The 23,749-nt window shown below is 36.0% G+C and overlaps 1 protein-coding gene across 2 annotated transcripts; it reads left to right on the forward strand.

Moving 5' to 3' along the window:
• The first annotated feature begins 1 nt into the window (after position 1).
• Positions 2 to 17,622, forward strand: LOC139122703 (tetraspanin-15-like). Of its 2 annotated transcripts, XM_070688327.1 has the most exons (8): positions 2 to 159; positions 4,584 to 4,769; positions 6,000 to 6,074; positions 7,268 to 7,363; positions 7,948 to 8,067; positions 8,934 to 9,101; positions 11,739 to 11,820; positions 13,353 to 17,622. In XM_070688327.1, the coding sequence occupies exons 1-7, from the start codon at positions 91 to 93 to the stop codon at positions 11,802 to 11,804; spliced, it is 780 nt and encodes a 259-aa protein (XP_070544428.1). In that variant the 5' UTR covers positions 2 to 90; the 3' UTR covers positions 11,805 to 11,820; positions 13,353 to 17,622. The 2 variants fall into 2 exon arrangements, with proteins under 2 accessions (XP_070544428.1, XP_070544427.1); XM_070688326.1 differs by lacking the exon at positions 11,739 to 11,820.
• Positions 17,623 to 23,749: the final 6,127 nt, after the last annotated feature.

The raw sequence follows: 23,749 nt of genomic DNA on the forward strand, positions 1-23,749 counted from the left end.
GGTTTGAGTGCACCTAACTTATTGAATATTTATATGTAATATATTTTCCGGCAACTTAAAGGGTCTTCTACACAAGCTGGGGAGTCGAAAATGGCGAAGCCAACTTGTAGCCATACTGTGTTGAAAGTTCTTCTGTGCATTTATGATGTCTTCTTTTGGGTAAGTTTTTCTGTAGTTTAAAGAATGCCATCAGATATCTGCCTCTTCATCATTTTGTTTGTGAAAAGGCTCGTCTCACTGCGCTCAGATCGCATTAACAAGCGAAGTGAAAATAATCGTAGTGAAAGTGACACCGAGACATGTACCATTGAGTACAGGAGTTCGTTACACACTGAAATGTATCATGTACGTACTATGGTGAGTAGGTGTATCGTGTTAGGATATTTCTCCCACCGATGAAAGTATGTTTAGTAACCTTCGAGGTGTTAAGCTATTTCTTTTGTCGGACTGATCCTACATTTTCACCTACGCTGTCGTCCTTGAGAAGACCTTCGTTTCATGGTGAAAGAACGTGTTTTTCTCTCTAGTCTGTCGATAGGTGGGGCTAGCTGTGCAGAATGTTCGCTGGAATAACGCGTAGGTTTATTATGCGATCGGCATGCCGACACCGATTCTGTACAGCCATCGAAATGCTCTCAAAATTTACGGCAGCTTCAACAATTGATCCGTTAATGTTATTTAGCCCGGTAATAAAGCTCCTTCAAAACGTTAAAGCAGTGCGCCCATATTTGTTTATCTGTTTCGATTCGTGTATGGTATATTTATAGTACATTGAACGTACGTGAGGCCGTACATTGAACCCAATCAAATATGATTGTTACATTTACCTCTTCTATTGCTGAGCTGCTGTTGTCATGGTTGTAGCTTTGTATTCTGTGCAAAGAGAATACACATGTTTGGTAAAAGATGAAATCAAATTGCTTAAGAGGAGCAAGTAAAACTGAAAAGAAAATTATACAAAGTGGAAGATGTTTTATACAGCTATTCGATGAAGGATTGTATCACAAGATTTTTGATCAGTGTGGTGTGCAATACCAATTAAGTTCATGTAAGAGGGTAACATTTGCAAGGAACTTGGGATCTGACTTCAACTTAAAAAATGCCCCGCTTGTTGAGTCAATAATGAATAGTGGTGAAATTGCTGAATGCCCACGTCAGGACACCATTGAAAAGTCGCCATTGTCCTGCAGTTTTATAGAGACACACATACCGTCTGGAACAAAGAATTACTGTTTGGACTCATAGACAAGTCAACACGCTTTGAATGATCCACTTTCCAAATATAATCCAAGTCTTCAACCTGGTTTGTACAATTCAAAAAAGTTGATAAGACAAGGAGAATACTAGTTACAGGCAGTTGTATAGTATTTGTCATATTTATCTAATTTATATTGAGTACCAAGGTATTTCCTACAACCAAGTCTGCTGGGAAAAGCATTTGTCAACATAATAAACAGATGACAAGCATTTGTGTAGGTGTGCTTTTCAGAGTATGTGGACTTGTATTGCTCATGTATTTACAGACAGAATGGTGGTTCGTAAAACCATTCAGTTTATCAGAGTATATGGCGGTCCTAGAGTAGGGCCAGTAGGAAGGCATGTGTTGTCATGTAACTTACCAGTCCTTCCTACATTCTCTATCAGAGAAATCCCTTGGTTTTTATTTTCTCACCCTGTATATATTTATATGCGTTGAAGTGAATTGAGACAAACTTTGAATATATACCCACTTCAAGAAATCATTGATTTTCCAATGAAGATTGAGTGGTTTGAAAGTGATTTCATGGTTTAAAATTCATGTTACAAAATCAAAGACTCACAAAAACAAATCGTGAATAAGAAAGATACACGCAGGACTGTATGTTTACCACTGCTAACAATATGCTCTGGTAGTAGAAGTGAAAATATAAACACTCTCAGTCTCAGATTTCATTTAATTCCCACTTTGTTTATGTGTTTCTAAAAAAACGTGCACGTTGCTTCTGTTGAGAATTCCAGTTTTTCTCAAAACCTTTGTAAGTGAAACTATGTTTCTTGTTAGGAAATATCATATAAGAAAGAAAAAAAAACAAGTATTTATTATTGTACATGCACTTGTTACTTTAACTGTCAAGGTTCAAAGTATATAAAAGATATAATGTTTACCTGAGAATTCTCCTTAGCTTTAAAGGTCAAAGGTCATAAAGTTTACACTTATATTGTAGCCTTCAGGCTTGAGTAGCCTTGAAGTAGAACATGCTTCAGGACAGACCTTTGGACTCTCAAACTTTTACAATAGTCGATACTTTTTTGGTCTACCACTTGTGGGGCTCATTTTGAAGCTGATAGAGTAATACTTACTTTTGTGAAAATTGAAAATTTTATTGCTCCCCATAATATTTCTCTAGTTCCAAATTTTGTTTGTGATACCTCATTTTTATTCTTGATTTGAAAAGGGAATTGTTTAACATTTCCGTAGGGAAAGGATACATAAAAATTTAGATATCCAAATTTTGAGGTGACACTAAAAAGGGTCTATGTTAAATGTCTACAAATGGCCAATTATTCAATCATGTCTTTACCTCATTATTTCTTTACAGTCTTTGGACCTCTACACTGTCTTGTCTCATGGTTCTGTAGATCATCTTGTCGTGGACATTTGACCAGACAGAGCAAATCGATGGCCCAGTGCCAGGGGGTGTATCTCCTATGCTTTTAACACAGGGGATACTCCCCTCTTACACCATGCCATTGAAATATTGTCTCAGTTGAATTCTTAGTGGATTTCATGAATAGGGGAAGAAGCAAAAATAATTTGTAAACACTTGAATTTTCTCTTGCCTGTAATAAAAAACCTATGCCCATACATGATCTTTGAACCACACATACATTGCCTGTCAAAACAATCCGATACAAATTATTTTCAAATAAAATGGAAAACAACCCTTCAGAGCTTGTTATGGCCACTGTTTACATGAAAGTTGGTGTATAATTAAGCTTTTATAGTTACCATGCATCATATGTGTTGCTGTATTTCTGAACATAAACAATTTTAATATTAAAGTCACACAGCTCTTTCTGTAAGAATTTACTGCATTCCGCATGGCAGCCTTGTAATACCCATTCCTTATTCAATTTATATAAATGAAGGTTGTTCTTTCAGACACCTAAGATATCTGTTCAAAGTTACTCGCCTAATTTCGGGTAAATCCATTGCTTATTGGAACACTGCAGTGTGTTTTTACTTTTCAAGGTAAAATCTTGTCTGACCGTTGACCTTCAATTGAAAGAAATGGAGGATAATTATTTTACTATTCCTGTACACATTAAAAATTATAGTTATGATTGATCAGAGGGTTATCTCCACTACCACCTTTGTTGCGGAAACTGTCTTGTCACATTTACATCAATTTATCATTCAAAAATCCAAAGCGTACACTTCTCATTCATTCTCATATTTGCTCAAGTCATGTCTGACTATCTTGAAATTCTTTCAGACTGCTCATTCGCTTTCTTTTTTATTCGCACTTTTTCAAAAACATGTCAGATAATGCACGTGCTCGAATGGTCTAAACAAGACCCAAAGAATTCTCAACATACTGTGATTTTTGTTTATTGCCCAACATGGTGTTACTCAATCAAAGTGTGTCTCTGCATTCCAATGTTGTGTTATTATTTCTAATTCATTATCATTCTGACTGTAGACTGTACAAACAATACAAATATTTACTGTGGTGCAATAAATAGTTCTAATCTCATTAAGTACACACCTCTGATAGCTGCTATAGACATTTTGTTAGAATGTTTCTAAGGTAAAAATCTTTTGTTGTTGTGTCACCTTGATGGTGATCAAGACGACCCCTTGCACCAAAACCCTATGACTCTTGTTCTCTTGAGTAGGTTTTAAACCCCAAAGTCAAAAAAATATAAAGTACCGGTATAGTACATTATACGTACAACAGTGTGAGATTTGATTGTATGCTTATAGCCTAAAAAATATACACACCAGACACAAGCCCGGAAGGGCTTTGTGATTCGATTTATGAGTTATGATAGATTTCCAGAAAAATATGAATACCTGTGCAGTATTTTTCAGATTTAAAATATTCCAGTGGTACAAATTTTATGATTAAGTAATTCAATGTTTAAAGTAAAACTTGTTGAATCCACTACCATAATATGGCAAGAGGCAAAACATGGCAGATTCATAAAGTAAGAATAAAAATCAATGGCCACCATGCAGATATTCTGGAAGTATAGAGTCTAGAGAACAAAATTACCACACCCCAGTTACCTATATTTGAAATTCAAAATGGCTGCCATTTTCTGTGGTTATCCCGTGGACAAAAATTGAACATTTAAATTTTGTAGGAGCAAGACTGTAAAGGTGTAATTTTTTTGGAAAGTTAGTCCACAGAAGCTGTCAACCTCAAAAAAATTGAGATTTTGAAGCTTAAAATCTGTTCCTATAGGCTAAATCGTGACAAGAATTCAGGCTGTAGTCATATCAGAGTAGTGCTGCGTGTACCAAGAAAAGTGTACATGGAAAGTGTGCAGACTTTGATGACTTTCAGTCCTTAACAGTTTAACCTCTTAATTTCCAGACCATCGGTACTCTGGTCCTTGCAATCGGTATTTACGCCGAAGTTGTGAAATCCGAGTACAAGGCTGTGTCGGATTTAATGAACAGTCCCACGCTATTCCTGATCATCATCGGAGCGGTTATGTGGATCTTCGGCTTTCTAGGATGTGTGGGAACACTCCGGGAAAATATCACCATGCTGAAAATTGTAAGTAGCAGTATAACCAATTTTGAACAGAGTTATTTTTTTAATTAATAATCATATCTCTACACCCTGAACCTCTTTTTGAAAATGGCTAAGAGCCAAAAAAATATGACTATTTCCTGTCAGGGCTGCAAAGAATACGGAAGATAAAGAAGGAACTGTTTTCATTTTAGATTTTTGCCCTGTTGACCCAAAGACCCTGGAAAAACCCCGTTTCACATTATCAATGTAAAAAGAAAACTGCAGGTCATACATGTAGGTCAAATATAGGATAGATTTTGTCAATGTAAATCCATGTTTTTGTCCTCAGTGTTCTGTCCTCTTTAGCTTTACCTCCATGTCATCTATTTATATCCTCTATAAACTGTTGTCATTGTACCCCACACAGAAAACCCATTCATTCACATAGACATGTTAAAAGGTCCTTGCAAATCTTTGTATTGAAGCTTAAAGGGCAGCTGAAATTTACCAGCAACATATGTGTACATGTACGTCTATTTCATAAATCATGAAAGGGTTTGGCTGTGTTTCTGTAACAGTTGTCTGCTAGAATTAATTGGAATTTTCACAATTTACCAGACGGCTGTTTTGAAAATTTGAACTCCCTTTTCCTGCCTTGATATTGGTATTCCCAAAACAAAAAGAAACAAATATTTTTCAAATAACAAAGTATTACTATTTCCGAAAGTTGAAATCTGCAATATGGGTGATGTATTTCAACACGGTCCCTCCACATTCTGTCATTAACAATTATCTACAGGTCAGACATCCTTGTTTTTGACAAGCAGGACTGGAACGCTGCAATATGCATTTTAAATAATATGGAATTATGAAGATTTTTATGGCTTTATGGCATCATAAGGAATTTGATGGAAACCATTGCCTAAATAGAATTAAACTTACAATATATGTTGTATTGAGCAGGCCATATTATTCCAATCTGATTAAAATCCAATGTAGTGATGGGTCAGTCTTTTGCGCTATCATATTACAGTCGGTAGTGAGGGGAGAACGACAGAAAAAAAGACCGTAATACGATAGCGAAAAGACCGACCCATCACTACAATGGATTTTAATCAGATTAGCAATTATTCCTTACATCTGTACTTTGTGATGTAAGGTGTATCAAACATTGCCATAGAGGGCGTTTGTCTCCAGTGATGTGCAGATTTTACAAAATCATTGAGTGTTTCTCCCATTGTTCATTGAGGAAATTCAATTCTCTGTTCACAGTATGGTGGAGTAATTCTTGCCATTATCATTCTTGAAGTCATGGCAGGGGTGACAGCACTTGTCTTTAAAACATATGTAAGTCATCTTTCTCTTATCCATGAAATATTGCCTTTTTTGTATCGTCACATCAATTGCAATAACCTCTATATGATGTATTCTAAAATGTACATATTCTAAAATGCTCTTCTGATTCAAGTTCATGCTTGAGTACATGCCGAATGATCAAAGGATTTGATGTCCTGAATTGCTTTCATATTAAGGTAGAACGCGCCTCAGGGACACAAATTTGGACTCCATCTTTTATAATTCTTTTCTGATATACCACTTGTGGGGGTTCATTTTGAAACTCTTGGTGTAAGAAAACTTTTCACTGGCGTAGTTTTTCAAATTCGAAAATTGTCTTTCTCTCCATAGAGTTAACACAGGGATGGTGGCCACTTTTAATTTTCAATATCAGTAAATCTTGAGTTATTTGGTTCCCTAGTGCCAAAATTTCCACGGTGACCCCTAATTTTTATTCTTGATTTTGAAAGAGAATGGTTGAAAGATTCCTAAAGGAAAGTTTGAGCAAAGTTTAAGTCTTTCACTTTTGAGGCGCGAACTACCTTAAAGAAAGAGTGTTGAGTACAAAAATATCTGATTGTGTATAGTTACTTACCAATAAACATGTTATATCTGTTCTGTTGACACAAAATTGTGTGTTTTCCAGCAATACTCTCATGTGCGCGTCACTACTTAGGAGATAACGGTTTATAGATAATATTCCTGATAATTGTCAACCTCTTGCCTCTTGAAATATTTAAGAGACAATAACTAATCATTGTCTGCCTTACAAATGAAAATTGATAAGACTAACATGGCAAAGACTATTTGATAGGCTGTCTTTCATTGGAAATATTGTCCATGCCTACATATCAAAATGAAAAGGAAAGTAGATTAAAAACCTGAACCTCAGTTTGCTCATGCAACATAAAGAATATGCTTTGAAATGTGCAAGATGGAACCAAAACTCTGTGATTTATGGATGTTAAAAATTTATTCAAAATTATTGACAATTTCTTCATGCAATGGACAATTTTTGTACTGCGGGTGAGTGACTTCAATATTTAGTATGAATTACCTCCAATTTGTTACTTCTATTAAGACTTATCAGGCAATTTTTGGAGAAAAGTTGCAACCTTACCATTAATGATTCCCTAAAACATTTATTTACTGATAATTTATTTTGTTTTGATGTTTTGTTCTTTTGCCTTTTTTTACAAAAACAGGTGAGGGATTTTACTGCCGGTGAGATAGCAAGGGCCATGGAGTATTATGACACGGATCTTGATTTGCAGAATGGTATTGATGCAATGCAACTCAATGTAAGTGACTACACAAAGAGAAATTCACAACCACTTTTGAAAATTATCTCTCTATCATTTCCTCAACTTTATTTCAATCGGGTATACCAAAATCAAATTTCAGAAGAGTTAATTCTTGTCTATGAATGAAAGCTTGATTTTCATTTCAAAATTAGACAATCTCTCTTCCATTGTGTTTTATACAATTCAGTATTCTTGAATTTTATGTTGGTACTGTCGGTGCTGTCCTTTGTCAAAACTGCATGTGCTCAAATTCTGAGAAAATGGTTTATGACGTTCAAGCTACAAAGTGACAGGTACTTCTTAAGAATGATTAAAAACACACAAATGAACCCTTTTCAACCCTTTAATCACAATGGTTTGGCCCAACTCGGTTGCTATCAATGGTGATCTTGGACGTGGCATTGGGGATGAATATGTTAATAAGTGTAGAGGTCGAAGAATAACGTCAGACAGTGGGACCATACCACCGATGTTGATTTTGATAGGTAATACGCATGATAAAAATTTCATCTTCACTGCTTCCGTTTATCATTTTTTCCTCCACTACTACATTCTCTTCTCACTGTTTATTACATCAACAGTTGAGATGTTGCGGAGGGAGTGACTTCAATGACTGGAACAGAAACCGATACTTCAAGTGCACTTCTCCAAGTCGTGCAGCCTGCGGTGTTCCCTACTCCTGCTGTGTTTCATCAGCCGAGGTATGCACATATTTCAAATACTCTCTCATCCATAAGACTATAGTTAACTGTTTGAGTCAATTTTTGTCACCTTTACAGAATATATATCTCAGTCAAATTTTTTTCCATATTTTTGCCCAAATTTTTTTGTAAAGAACTGTAGCCAAGGAAATGCGATTTCCATTTGGTCCAAAATTATTGAAAAATTTGAAGAAAAATTCATAAAAATTTGGTACAATGTTGCACTAAAATTTTGGCTGGTAAAATTACAGCACTCAAAAGGTTAATGAACTTCTAAAACTCACTGCAGTCACATGGGAACAATATTCTGATTCTCAAATATTTACAATACTTTTACTAGCATGCTGCTTGTGTGGACTATACCGGTAGTTTTGAAACTTTGGAGTAAATCAGTTTTACCATCTTGTTTCTGAAAATCAAAATTTAATTTTTCCCCGCATAGGTAACATAGGGATTGTGGCCATTTTGAATTTCAAGTAGTGGTAAATTTTAATTATGACCCCATATAATTATTCTTGATTTTGAAGGATGATAATTTAAGGTTCCCTTGAGAAAATTTGAGCAACAGATTAAAGCTTTTGTGATCTGTTTATGGAGTTTCAGTTGTCAAATTCCCAGATGTAAAATTTTATCAAATTTTAATATGCAAGATTGTTTAATTTTCTTAACATGTCTGTTCAGTGAAGCTTCATTTGCCCCATTGAGATTTGAGCAGTCACACGTCTCACAAGTCTTTGAAGTCAATACATCCTCTTGTGGTTGCGATCAAAAGTAAAGTCACTTATTTTGATCACCAGCAAAATTATGCAGAATGACCAGATTTCTTTCTTATTTGCACATTACCTTGTTCTCAATTCTGTCCGCAGGAAGGCGAAGTGATCAACTCCCAGTGTGGATATGATACACGCCGCAAGGAACGTCTTGAACTAGAGGGGATCATCTTCATCAGGGGTTGTGCCGACGCTTTTATCATATGGTGTCAAGATAATTTGGACATCATGGCTGGTATAATTCTCGGGATAATTTTACCTCAGGTAATGAACTGAAAGATAAATGATGTTGTAATACTGGTTATGCATGTACAACAAGTGGTGAAGGACTATTAACAGTGCCAATGCAATTCATTCCCTGTGCTAGTGACCTGGTAAAAGCCATTATCATTTCAGGGCCAGCATTTCTCTTTTTTTCCATCACTCTATAAATTTGTCAGTAGGACAGCTCATATTGGGTAGAACTAGTATCATGCCTCCATAATATACTGTATTATATTTGTACATAACTTTAAGAACTATATTTTCTTATAATGTTGGATTAATTGCTTTCAAAAGTGCTACCTTATGAAATATAAGATGAAGCAAATATGAATACCAGCACTGCAGTAGTTAATCATTTGTGTACCAGATAAGACAGCTATGGCACATCTTAAGTTAACCATTGCAAGAAATATGTATATGCATATGTATATGCATATTTATATGTATATATGTAGAAACTAATGAGAAAAATCACACAACTACATCTGAGATATATGTACATTTATGTATATATGTACATGCGGCAGACAAAGAAATCACAGGAATTTCTCAGCTGACAGAAAGAGTTCAGAAATATAACATGTTGAGTGACAACATACAGAAAAGTGATGTTTATTGAACCACGCACTTTGTTCACAATATTTGTGTGTCATCATGACAATGAACAGCATGCTTTATTTGAGAATAACTGAAAACCATATTCAATGTGGGAGCAAAATACTGATAAATTGACTGAAAGTTACAAAAGTGTCCCATTTGATGAAGAAGGAGTCTTTAAACATCTCAGAGGATTTTTTGGGTAATCATTTGTCCTGAAAACGCTTGATCACATTTATCAATTCACGAAATGTAAAATAGAATATTTATCCATCACATAACCTCTGAATAGAATTATCTAATCTTTGCTCGTTCAAATGATTTTTAGTCCCCACGGACACCGTCCGGGGGGACTTATAGGTTTGGTCATGTCCGTGCGTGTGTGCGTGCGTCCGTGCGTGCGTGCGTGCGTGCGTCCGTCCGTGCCGTCCGTCCGTTCACGCAGATATCTCAGAGATGCCTGAAGCGATTTGATTCAAACTTGGTACAAGGATTACTTCATATGTCATACATATGCACATCGATTTGATTTGTGATACGATCCAATATGGCCGCCAGGCGGCCATTTTATTACGATTTTTTCATGTACAGAGCCTAACTCAGAAATGTTTCAACCCATTTTATTTAAAGTTGGTACAAGGACATTGACCTATGTTATACATATGCGCGTTGATTTGTTTTGTGATACGATCCAATATGGCCACCAGGCGGCCATTTTATTACGATTTTTTCATGTACAGAGCCATAACTCAGACATGTTTCAACCCATTTTATTCAAAGTTGGTACAAGGACATTGACCTATGTCATACATATGCACGTTGATTTGTTTCGTGATACGATCCAATATGGCCACCAGGCGGCCATTTTATTACGATTTTTTCATGTACGGAGCCATTAAACTCAGACATGTTTCAACCCATTTTATTCAAAGTTGGTACAAGGACATTGACCAATGTCATAGATATGCACGTCAATTTGTTTTGTGATACTATCCAATATGGCTGCCGTGCGGCCATTTTGTTATGATTTTGTCATGTACAAAGCCGTAACTCGGGCATATCTCAACTGATTTTGTACAAAGTTGGTACAAGGACATCAACCTATGTCATACATATGCATGTCGATTTGTTTTCTGATACAATCCAATATGGCTGCCATGCGGCCATTTTTTTTATTACAATTTTTTCATGTACAGAGACCTAATTCAGACATGTTTCAACCGATTTCATTCAAAGTTGGTACAAGGACATAGACCAATGTCATAGATATGCACGTCAATTGCTTTTGTGATACGATCCAATATGGCTGCCATGCGGCCATTTTATTACGATTTTTTCATGTACAGAGACCTAACTCAGACATGTTTCGACCAATTTCATTCAAAGTTGGTACAAGGACATTGACCAATGTCATAGATATGCACGTCAATTGCTTTTGTGATATGATCCAATATGGCTGCCGTGCGGCCATTTTGTTACGATTTTTTATGTACGAAGGCATAACTCAGGCATATCTCAACCAATTTTATTCAAAGTTGGTATAAGGACATTGACATATGTCATACATAGCATATCACGTCCATTTGTTTTGTGATACGATCGAATAAATCAAATTAATTGCCAATTTGCATTTACATGATGAACTTTTGTTTTTAGGGTGAATGTCCAGAAGCACTGCATCAAACTTTATAAAATATGGTACCAGTGATAATCTATCAGTGTTATGATAGGATGCAAAAATGTTTTGCAACATCCTGATGATTAATTCCTAGTTGACTCATTTAATGAACTTTAGGATGGTGGCCTACATTGGTTTTATGTTTTCATCACCATGGAACTCATTCTTGGCCATTGAGCGCCATCTTTATCAAAGTATTTTTATCACAGACCTAATTAATGAAGAGGACTCTATCCTCTCTGAGGATTTGTAATCAAAGTTCCCATTAACAAGTGGGGACTGTGTCATCAACGATGACTTTTCATTTGTAGAAACAGTCACACCGACTTCTCTTTCTTGTGTTTTCTGTGTTACTCTTTCAGTGCCTTGGCGTTTTCCTAGCATATCAATTTATCCAAGAAATAAAGCATCAGTCCTGGATAGTGTAGTTGCCACCATTCTATGGTATATTTACACAAATTTTGTAATATTGTGGTGTTGATTTCACTGCCTGGAGCCCTTCCTGTGCTTGTTGTTTTTTTAATGATCTCCTGCATGGTGCATTAACCATGAAATTGGAAATTAAGGATTGACCAATTATGTGGCTGTATGGGAGTAGAAGCTAGCTATAGTTCACATGAATTCTAAGTTTTCAGGTTTTGCCGTTATTTTTCTGATTTTAAATAAACAATAGAACGGAATTTTGTAGTCTAGTCTTCTTGGTTGCCTGCATAACCCCAGAGGACATACTTAATTTTAATTTTTATTTTGTGTTTTCATATTTTATGGGCCATTGTGGTCATGTTTTATTTTCTAATTGCCTGTCTTTGCTTGACCATGAATAAATGGATGGATCATTGGATTGCAGTGGATGTTATGGCCCTGTAGCCACAATGTGAATATGATCAGTACATTTTTATCATCAATCTCAGTATTTTCAGAACATATGGGCATATTTTCCCATGTTTTGCATCACTTTCCAGGGATGTCATCTTTTCTTCCATGCTTCCATTTTGTGGTCAAAATATTTCTGAGATCCAATGGTCCATTGTTTATGGTCAAAATACCGGTATGCTATGTAATTTTTTTAGTGGGGAATTTCAAATTATTAGTCATAATATTAGTTTGTCATGATACCCTTCCTCGCATTTCCTGGTGAATACCCCAGAGGGCGGTGTAACCCAGCTCAGATAATGATGGGTGATTGTTTCCCCCGTGGCAGATATATGTTTTGATTTCAGCATGCAGCACGGTGATCTCTAATAAAACAAACAAGCTGTTAAGTTTTCCATGAAATTGAACGAATCATTGTTCGTTATATTTCGATGAAGAGAATGTGTCTTTATGTGTACAAATGTTTGATATGTACAACTGGCTACAATCCAATGGAAAAAACAGTAATCAAAGTTCATTTTTTATCGAAAATTGAGTTACCATACATACTTTTCACAATTTTTTTTCACGTTTCACAAATTAGACGTTGTTGATACCTAACAGGTCGAAGGAAGAATACCTGTAACTTTTATTAGTAATGATTTATTGGCTATATTAGTTGTTAATGTCAAGTTCAGTTTCATGTTCTACTCGCAAAAGCAAGTTGTCAACTCTTCCTGTACATGTATAAACTGCATTGTTATTGTTGACAAGTGAAATTTAATCCACATTAAAACACAAAATTTATGTAAATAATAACAACAGTGCAATTTACTCATACTGGTACACACACTGTGTTTGCCAGCTGAATAGTGGATATTTCAAAATGCTGTATGGAAAAGATCAAGAACTTGCAGTTAACACATACAATACAAAAATAGTGAAAAAAGTTACAGCTACTGTCCCTGGGAGTGGTTAGCAGTGTCTCTAACAAAGTTGTCCTTTTGAAAAAGTAACAAATAAAAAGATTCAGTTGATTATCTTTGGATTAACCAATACCCTTTTGGTTGTACCATCATCAGTTGGTAATATTGCTGAAGTTTTTTAAACTTTTTACCTTGCAGATATTGGGCGTCCTCCTTGCGTACTTCTTCATCAAGGAAGTCAGAAAAGAAAAAGACTTGTTCACCTACAGCAGACATTCAGATGAAGTGAGAACCTAGAGGATCAAAAGTATGAGGCTGCCAAGTTCAGATCTGAAAGAGAAATATTTCAGAGGCTGGTTTTTATGGTTTACAATACTTCTAGTACTACATTGTTCACAGATTTGAACTTTTCATAGACTAGTCTGTCACCACCTTGTGTTCTGCATAATCAGCTTGTGTAGTATGTCATCATTATGTGTGTAGTATCACTTCCTCATCTTGCATATTATATGGTGTTAACATCCTATCACTACCGCCTTGTGTAATACATCATCAACTTGTGTGTACATTGTTATGAACCATGTGTACTACATCATCAGTTTAGGTGGTACAACACCAAACTTTTCCATGATAAATATAAAGCACACTTTGATGTACTCTACCAATCTAGTGAAATGATTTTACCAATTATAAATAGTTTTCATGTAAGGAAGAAGAAATAGTTTTTGTAGGGATATATATAGCTCGCAAAGGCTAGTTATATAACTGCAGTATCTGATGTGTTTTGTTAGAAGGTAAAAAAGGAAGTTTTTCAGTTAAATTGTGCTAATTCAAAATCTATATCACCAAATGCTAATGGTGTGTGATGTTTGTTGATGTAGCAGCCATAGCCATGGCTGAAATAGCATGTACTGACCCAGTTGTATTAACACAGCAGACCCAGTAGCAGAACACAGCAGGGAAGCTTACTCCAAGACTGAGAAAGTAGCCAGTTGAAATTGTTGTGATCAACAGCGCCCTCAACAGACAAGTGTTTTGGCGACTGAGAAACCAAAGCATGGAAAGCTGTTTCTAATGACTAAAGTTCCATTGGTTAATGAGTCAAGAGTTTTCAGTTTCTCAAAAATTAACCAGTTAGCTGAACAATGGCTCTTCTTCATCAAAACACATCAGTGTAATTTCATATTTGTAACCACTTCAGAAATGTGCACTATTTATATCTTTTATATCATGGTCATTCAAACTTCATTGCATCCATTAGTCTAAGACTTTGTACTATAAAATTGTTTGTATATATGGTATATTTTTCTTAGAACAAAGCATCTTTCATTTCTTTGTTTTATATTTCACCTTGCTTGAAATTTTATTAGAAACTGGAGTGTTTAATATTCAAGAGAGCTATTCTGTATAGTGTCAGTTGTTGTCGAATTTGTCAAAAGGCAGAGAAATTTTTTTAAGTTTTTAGAAATAGAGTTCCTTGAACATGCATTGGTGTTGAAGGTATGAGCTGATAAACTTTGAGGTTGATTCAGTCATTAGCAAATCAGCAGCAGTTCTTTTAGGTCTGAGCCAATCAGGTTGCAGCCTACTTTGGCATAGACCAATCAGATTGCACCTTGAAAAGGAGATGTAGCCCTGTGTCTTCAGAACACATTACTGATGAAAGTAGCAATCTTCCATGATTAAGATCTGGTGGAATTTCATATGGAACACATATTCTGAATATAAATGGGTGAATTATCACCATGTTTTCTTTTGAACCAATGTTCACAAAATAATGCAGTGAACACTGTGAGAAACTTGCTTGAAATGAAGAGAAGAGATTGCCGAAATGCTTGAATGTCTTATTCCAAATTTTCCTCCATAATGTGTATGGATTTTGATAGATTCTCAACAGTTCAGAATCTTACAAAATTGCTCTGTTCAGTGTATGCTATGTAATTCCATCAGAAGAATATTTCGTCTTCAGTATGTTTTCGATAAAACTCCAGTCATCGACTTGATAGATTTATTAGAGAACAAATCTAACCATTATTTTGAATCATCACATTGATTCGATATATTTCATCATTATGTACATGTATTCTCCAATCATCCAAATCTCATGCCATATTAAGAAAGCCTTCCCTTAGTCTTGTACATATCTACAACTAAGTTAGCTAGTTCTACCTAACATGTACCACTGATGTTTAAAAGATTAAGGATAGAAATATATTTAAGCCTTTGATCCATGACCCTCTGGTGTCCTTTGAACCCTGATCACTTTTGACCCTTGACATCATGCTGTTAACAGGGTATAAAGGGTTAAGGTCCTGGTTTACATGGACATTGTAAAGGTCAATGAACCATGGTTCCATTTTGTATATCAATTTAGCCAAGGGAGAAGAAAGCAAATGTTACTTTTAAAGTGCTCCAGTTTCCCAAACTGTTTACCTACATTCCCAGATCTTTTGCAAAGTCATAATCAAAAGACCAAATCACATCGCCAAAGAATTTCAATCCAAAGTCACCTAAATTGAGGCTGCTTTAGTTTTTTCCTGTCAATTCATTATAAGACATTTTTGTTTTGGTATTTGTTTTTCACAGAGCGAGACTAAAGTCTTCAAGATTTTTACAAAGTGTTTATTACCTTGTAAAGTTTAGGTAGTTTTAATAAAAAAATTCACAGGCATATTGATATATAAGCATGAGTGAAGATTTGTGGACATGTGTTTTGATACAAACTAGCAGAGTTTTGCTAGGGCCCTTTAGCATTGTACTGTATTCCAAACCAAAACAACTCCCTAGGTTTGTAGCAATTAATGTAACACATTTTCTGTGCCCACCACTCTTCACCCTTGTCCAGTACTTCAATCTCGCAGCAATTCCGATAGTATAAGGAAACTATCTAATAAATTGCTCGATAAAACGTTATGATGTTGTTACTGTAGAATGCTCCATAAAGTTAAAATGCAGTGTGTGTGTATACATTTAAATGAACAGTTTTCAATGGTCAATGCTTATGTTACAGGGCAAAAATAAATGCCTTGTGATCAGCAGAATTGTTATTTGTGTGAATTAGAAAATTTCTCATGTGTAGAGTAGTGTTTTACAATATTTTTATTGTGATTTAGAATGTTAATGGAATGAGAGAATATTAGATGATTTGTCACCAGTATAACTTGATTTGATGCAAATTTTGGAATATCCTTCAGAATGGTATTGACTGAATGTAGCAGTAATGGATTGGTATAAGTTGGTCATTCAACCAATAATCGTCAACGTGGAAATGCAGTGAGCAGTGCTGTTAGAAAATCAAGGGTTTACTGATGTTTTGCTACAACTTCTCAGATTTGGTTTGAGATGCCTGAAAACAAATGATTAACAGACAAGGAGATATATTTCTGAATGTAGGGTATTGTATTCATTCTGTTGAGGAAAAACGATACTGTTCCCTACTCCATAACATCTGTTTTAACCATCCACAACTACGACTGTCTGTCTACTTAGGCTTGGATCAACCCACAGGGAGCACAGGATTTATCAAATGACGAACAGCATACCAAAATGATGAAGGCAAATTAGATAATAGGTGTACACCAAAACATTTTGTGGATTTGTTAAATGGCAAAAGTTGTGTTTTCAATATGGGTTTCTTTTGTGTGTGGCATCCTGGTATAGATATTAAGATAAGTCCTTTTCAAATTGCTGTCGATGTAAATTTTTATACCTTATAGAAATGTAAGAAAATTTTGAGATGACCTTAAATAACCTTTGATGCACCATTGATAAGAAAGCTGTATCATGTCTGATATGAAATATAGGCATGTGCACTTGTAATACAGAAAGTGAGGCTGAAAAATCCTTGATACAGCATTCATTGTGAAAGTCTATGTTTAAGTCACCTTCAAGTTTCATGTTATAAATCAAGAAACTGATGAAAAACCGCTATTGCAGTTTTGAAATGGTCTGTCATAGGTATAATGATAAACAAAGTTTTTACACAAAGTGAATAAAGAGGGCAGTAGTTAAGATTTATGAGCAAACATTGTCATTGCCAGGCAATTATTTGAATGCTTACAGGGCAAGGCTAGATAAACGCTTGATATGCAGTACTTTTGTGATGGCTAAAGAAATTTGTTAGAAAATGGTGACACAGCATAATTTTGTGTGTTTTTAATACTGGAATGATCACTTCGCTATACTGTGACAAACCTTAACAAAATTTCCAAAAGACATTTTTTTTACACATACGCACTTTTAATTATCAAGAGCAACTCTTTAAGTAGCTATCTGTTACTGGTGTAAATACTGCTGATGAAATAGGGAATGCAATTTTTTTGCGTCTTTTTCAGAAATATTTCAACTTTAGAAGTTGTCATATATATATGAGCAAATAGTTTTCATTTTATAGATTTTGCTGAATTATGCCGGCATTCAGTCCTGATTTTTTATTAGAATAAAGATTTTAAAAGTTTTGCATTCATAATTTGTTGTCTCATGTTTGTTGAACTATTGGTTTAAAAGTAAACGGCTAGTATGGCTAAGTATGAGGTATAGAGGTCACTGCACAGGTGGGGGTTGTTGACACCCATCCTAGTTGTCTATCAGGTATAGTTACATAGTGAGAAAGTGTTGTGGATTTCCTGCCAAAACCAAATATCAGAAAACCATCCTCCTATTTGCATGTCCATGCTGTAATTCCCTTGAAAACTGCAGTGATTTTTTTTTATAATTAGAACTTAGAAAGTGGAACAATTATGCTGGGGGATGGGGATGGGGTGAGTGCTTATCACCAAAGGGCATCAGGTGTTCATATACTGAACATCAAAGGAGTGTAAATGCTTTGTGACATTAGTTTCAACACTTCTGTTTCCATTTCCTCAGATGTAGGTCCACCCATCCTGTCCAGCCCCAAGACAAATTTCTGTCGGAGAAAACAAAAACTTTTGCAAACAAACCATGACTCTGACTCACTCTGCTTTGTTATAAATGTGACATCCATTAAAATGAAATTAGGGGGGGGGGGGTAAACCAGTCTGGTTGTCAAGGGGTAAATGCGAGAGAGAGAGAGAGAGAGAGAGAGAGAGAGAGAGAGAGAGAGAGAGAGAGAGAGATGGACAAGCAATACAACAACAGCCACATCTCCAATGACTCACTAGTAGTTTACGTTGGTATCATACAGTTTATCGATCATACACGTTTTGAAAGAATGCGTATATTAAGACAAGGTATTGTACGAGAGCTATGTAGTTATAAACAGGATCCGCTTTTCCATTGCCATGGCATCCATGGTTGGCCATGCGTAGCTCCTACTTGAAATTTTACACTTTGGTTTGCATCCTGTTGGTGACACCCCGAGACAAATTTCCCTCACAGAAAATAAAAACAATTGCAAACTATTCCTGGCCTAGACTGCTTTGTCATAATATTTTTTAGTAAAAGTAGTTCTTCATTTCATTGTGTCCTTGGCCAATGTGTTTACAAAACTGTACAATCTTGTGATCACCCTTGACATTTTGATCATATATATGACAGTAAGTTTCGATGGCGTTGATGGTGATATGTAAGTTTTTACCAAAGATTGTACCGCTCGAGCAACTTTTGCTGTAGCCGACATAAAATTCTGACGATATCTCTACTACGTGTTTGTGTAAGCTCCTGCTGCGCCTGTGTCATGTGATTTTGGTGGTTTTAGTGGTCCCGTTGATTTGCAAGGGACACTGCGCAAAATGGGAGACCATCCAAGAAATACAGCATGCATTTTAATGCAGCCAGTACGATTTTCTATTTTATTTGTTTTGTTTGTTCGAAGATTTCTCCCGATCGGAAGAATATGTCCTAAGTGTGTAACAGTTTGAAAATACTACTGACAAATGTTCAGAATTCCTGGACATGAATTTGACCAAGGTATAAAATGGGGTCGATCTACGCGGCTGAAATATACATTTCAAGTACGTAAACGACAATTTACGTTGTCCGTTTTCTATAGATATCGCCATTTATTGAATAAATTTGGAAATATGCAAATAAAGCGCAGGTGAACTTTTTTCAGAACAATGGTAAACCCACCCTAAAATTTGATAATGAACTCGCTGTTACGATTCACTAAACGCTCAAATGTCTATAAAAGTGCGCAGAATCATTCTGTCAAAGGTATAATTTCCAAATCGTGAGAAATTATCCTGATCGGGGGGTATTTTTCCTACACATCGAGAGAAATCTTCTGATGGGGAGATAAACTTTCTCCCATTTGGTCTAGCATGCCTTGCTGTTGATGGTGACCATCAAATACATACTATTGCGGTCAGCCTTCTATGAATACTCGTAATGTGGTAGTTTCCTAACAAATCGGACAAATAGTCATTTTTATACATTAATGCTGAACGATGACGTCATGGGAATCTATTCCAGAAAGGCCTTTATCACCTGAAGGTAATATGGCGGATGGCTCCAGGTTTCGCTCTACGATCATGTCTCCATAGCGCCTGCACACGGCTAAATCTTACAGTATACGGATCCCGAGATCTAGTTATTCGTGGGCAAGTAACGAAACGTGACAAACTTGCATTTGTATTTCTGATTTATCACATCTTTTTGTGCTTAATTATGAATACATCACTGCAAGACTTACTCAACAGTTTGTCTACATAGTGATGGAGGCCTACATTGCGATGGAGGCAACGTTCATGCAACACAATATAGGCGTGATAATTTGTTAGTAAGTTCATGAAGAGACTGAGTTAACCCTCATTCCAAATCTTCCTCCAGCATTGCTTTGGCAGATGAAAGGTCACTCAAGGTCGGTATGTTACCCACTGTCCTCCATCGCTGCTGCAGTAACTGGAGAAAATTCTGCGGCAACGCGAAGATTTCGTTATTTTTCAAGTCTATGATTTTCAGCTCGGGAAACATGTCCATGTCTTGCAAACATTTAAATATTTCATCGATGATGTCATCGTCCAATATGTTTCCTCTAAGTCCGAGGAAGGTTAGCGATTTGAGGTCTGCTAGTGTGGCAAAAGATCCAACAGACTTTCATTTTTCAGACCAGTATAACCAAGATCAACAATCTTCAAGTCCTGATTCCTGTCAATGAAGCTCCTCACTTTGTCGAAATCCCTCCGTGGAAAATGTTCACTTAACTCTACATTTGTCAGAAGCAATTCCGTGTGGTCATTTTCTAAAGAAAAAATGTTCGACATTATTGTGTTGAATCGTGGAGGTGAATATTACATTTGTTTTAAATGTAATGTAATGACTAACAATCAACAAGAAATAGGCGGAATTTGCAAATTAGGCAGCATCAAGAATAAAGAAACGGGCTGAAATTTTGGTCTTGACACATGCCCAAGGCCTGGTGTCTTGATTGATAAGTCGTGGTCAAATTCATTTTTAAGGTAAAATGCGCCTCGGGGACAGATATTCGGACTCTCAAGCTTTTACAATCCTTTTCTGGCCTACCATTTGTGGGGATTCATCTTAAAGCTCTTGCTGTAAGAAATCTTTTCACCGTCGTAGTTTTTCGAAAATCGAAAATTTTATTTTTTTTCCATAGAGTTAACACAGGGCGGCCATTTTGAATCTTAAATATCGGCAAATCTTGGGTATTTTGTTTCTCTAGTACCAAAATTTGCGCGGTTACCCACAATTTTCATTCGTGATTTTGAAAGAGGATAGTTGAAAGATTCCTGGAGGAAAGTTTGAGCAAAAGTTTAAGTCTTTCATTTTTGAGGCGCATACTACCTTAAGGCGGAAGGGTCTTTTGGAGATATGTTCAGCTTCTCCAATAAAAACCTTACAATTCTCTGTTGGTCTAAACTTTTGAGTTGCCTCATTTAGAAAACTCGCGAGAAAAAGTGATCTGTTCCTTTTGTGAAAACCCAAAATTTGATTCTTTTCGAAAAAGTTGACACAGCTAATGACTGACATCTTTTCATTCCAAATATCGGCAAATTGAAATGTTTTGTCTTCTAAAATCTAAAATTTCGCAGATTGGTTAGAATTATGAGAAGGTATTCAACACAGTGCCCACAAAAATTCATAAACTTCCATACTCTGTGTGTTCATATCGTCAGGAATGAAACACTGTTCCGGGAAGAGGAAGTTCTACATATTTGTAATTCGATGGACATCAGTTGAAGCATGTTGTTTCTCTCGCCCAACGTCAATTAATATGAATTAAGGTCGAAATGCATTGTGCGGTACCTTTTGAATTCAGTATCTCCCGACTCTTTGTAGCAGCTGGACTGAAGTGCGCCACCAGTTGGTCACAGTATCTGGCCAAGTCTTGCCTCCAATCGCTGTCTATACGAGAGGGCTGAATGTTTGCAATCCTAGTGATCATCTCCACACTCTCCGGATCAACAACAAAGCTGTAACCTATCTGAGTACTGCTGTTTTCATGGTCCATACCAACATCCTATGAGAACAAAATTTGTGTTACATGACATTGCAGGTGTCGCATAGAATTTAATTATAAAAATTCCGATGAGGGTTTTGCATTCCACACTTCCACGACTTTGTTCTCGTACTCTGGCACAGATACACTAAAATCGGCGCAATGTCCTACGGATTACTCGCCCGGTAATTAATTATGTAAGTTAAAAATTTGCAATTCTTCAGTTGATCTCGCACCATTCTATTCAATGGTTAAGATACAGCAACGAAAACAACTTGATGTTCTGCTCTGTAGCATGAAATTCCTCAGATTAGAGATGTTACCAAAAGGTTAGACCTGGATAGTTGGTTTTGTTTGTTTGTTTGTTTATTTGTGTTTTTCAGCATATAACCCAGCTCCGATGAATTATTTTTAATCATTGTTTGGGCTTATTTCCCTAGTTATAATTAATAAATTCCTTAACATCGATAAGTCCTGATCCTAAAGTTTTAATTTAAACACCATATTTATTTGGACACCCCATGTGTACTTTTCTTAACTTTCTTATTCCTTTAAACCAACCACTGACATTACTGGAGTTAATTGTATACAAGTGCCAATATCTGTTATATTCCATGCAGTGTGCCATATGCAACTAACCCTTGCACCACACGGTTTCGCCTAACGTGACTATCAATTGTGACTGGGCCCTGTTTACACGGAATTGGGGTGAACAGGTTAAACCATACATGGCCATTATCTGTAATTTTGATATATTTTCCATTATTTTTGATCTGTTCGTTTAAAAAATCTTCTCGCGATTGATAGTTAGCTTGTAAACACAGATTGTACCTGTGTTACTATAGTTGACTATTGAATCGTCACTCTGAGTTATTTGTCAACAACACATTTCATTTATACATATTGTACACAATACTCTGTCCTCAAGGCTAATAGGTCTAGCTACTTCATTTACATGTACGGGAAAAGAAAAACAAAATGCTCTCCTTTTCTTGGAAAAAAATAATGAACGTGTTACGTAACATTAAGGCTATTATCCACTTAATTGTGTTGTTTTGTACCATGGACTGGCATAATTCGAATTGTGTAGTTCTAGTGCTAGTAAATTGAATATTTGTAGACAAACCTTTCTGAGTAGTTTCAGGACAGCGCGAAATTCTTGGACTTTGCAATTATGTCCGAATTCTCGAATTTTCTTCACAAGCATCACACGTCGACGGTGCGGGTGCTCGTGATTGAATTCTGATATTTTGCCGAGCTTAATTTCTTCAATTAATGTCGACGATGACGACGAGCTCGCCCCTGAAAAGTTCAAGAGTCGCTTTAAAAATGACATGTTTGTGATCTTCTGTGTTAAAGAGACGACAACACTTGTCTGTGTGGGTTGGTAATGAATGTCTGTATTCCGTTCTGGATTTATAGAATACTTTGATAGAACACAGCGTTCCATTGACGATTACGTCACGGACATGTGGATGTTCTGAAAGACGCATACACGTGTACTGAAAGTCAGGCAAAATCTACCATTTCCGTGGGATTACACTGCGAAAGGCTCTACAAGCAACTTTTTCCCGATGTAATTAACCGTGGTGACCGAGATCGTTGCAACAATAATTGCTTTTCGAGTGTCTATGCCTGGGGAAAAGAAAACAAAAAGCGGTATTTTTGTATTTTTCCTTTTCATGTGTACTCTTCAAAGAATATTCTCTTTCAGTGTATACGTATGCGTGTTCTGTGCGCCCATATGATATTCGGACTCTCAAACATTTACAATTCTTTTCTGATATACCACTTTACCGGCTTAGTTTTTCGAAATTGTTCTCCATTGAGATAACACAGGACAGCGGCCATTTTGAATTTTAAATATCGGTAATATCGGGTAATTTGTTTCTCCAGTACCCAAATTTGCATGATGACCCCTGATTTTTATTTTTGATTTTGAAAGAAACACGATTGGAACTAATTTGGGATAATTGGATAGTGAATATCTCTGTGTCATCTGCAAATGTAAGCTCATCAAGCTCATCTTTTTAAGTAAAACACTTGTTTTCATGAGTAGCGTAATTTGTAATATTGCAACATTCAGCTACCTGGCACCTAACACTTTTGAGAAATTTGAACAATATGAAGATTCAATTCTCCCGAATTAGTTCCAATCGATTGTGTTAGGAGAATGGTTGACCGCAGAAATTATTATATTTGTCCAAATCTTTCG

This window comes from Ptychodera flava, chromosome 22 (genome assembly GCF_041260155.1).
Source record: "Ptychodera flava strain L36383 chromosome 22, AS_Pfla_20210202, whole genome shotgun sequence".
Taxonomy (NCBI): Eukaryota; Metazoa; Hemichordata; class Enteropneusta; family Ptychoderidae; genus Ptychodera; species Ptychodera flava.

What these genes read in the sequence shown, in the direction of transcription:
- LOC139122703 (XM_070688326.1), top strand. Translation starts at nt 91, where the DNA reads ATGGCGAAGCCAACTTGTAGCCATACTGTGTTGAAAGTTCTTCTGTGC. An exon ending in TTTATGATGTCTTCTTTTGG is followed by an intron (nt 160 to 4,583) that starts GTAAGTTTTTCT and finishes CTTAATTTCCAG; the next exon opens with ACCATCGGTACTCTGGTCCT. An exon ending in TCGGGATAATTTTACCTCAG is followed by an intron (nt 9,102 to 13,352) that starts GTAATGAACTGA and finishes TTTACCTTGCAG; the next exon opens with ATATTGGGCGTCCTCCTTGC.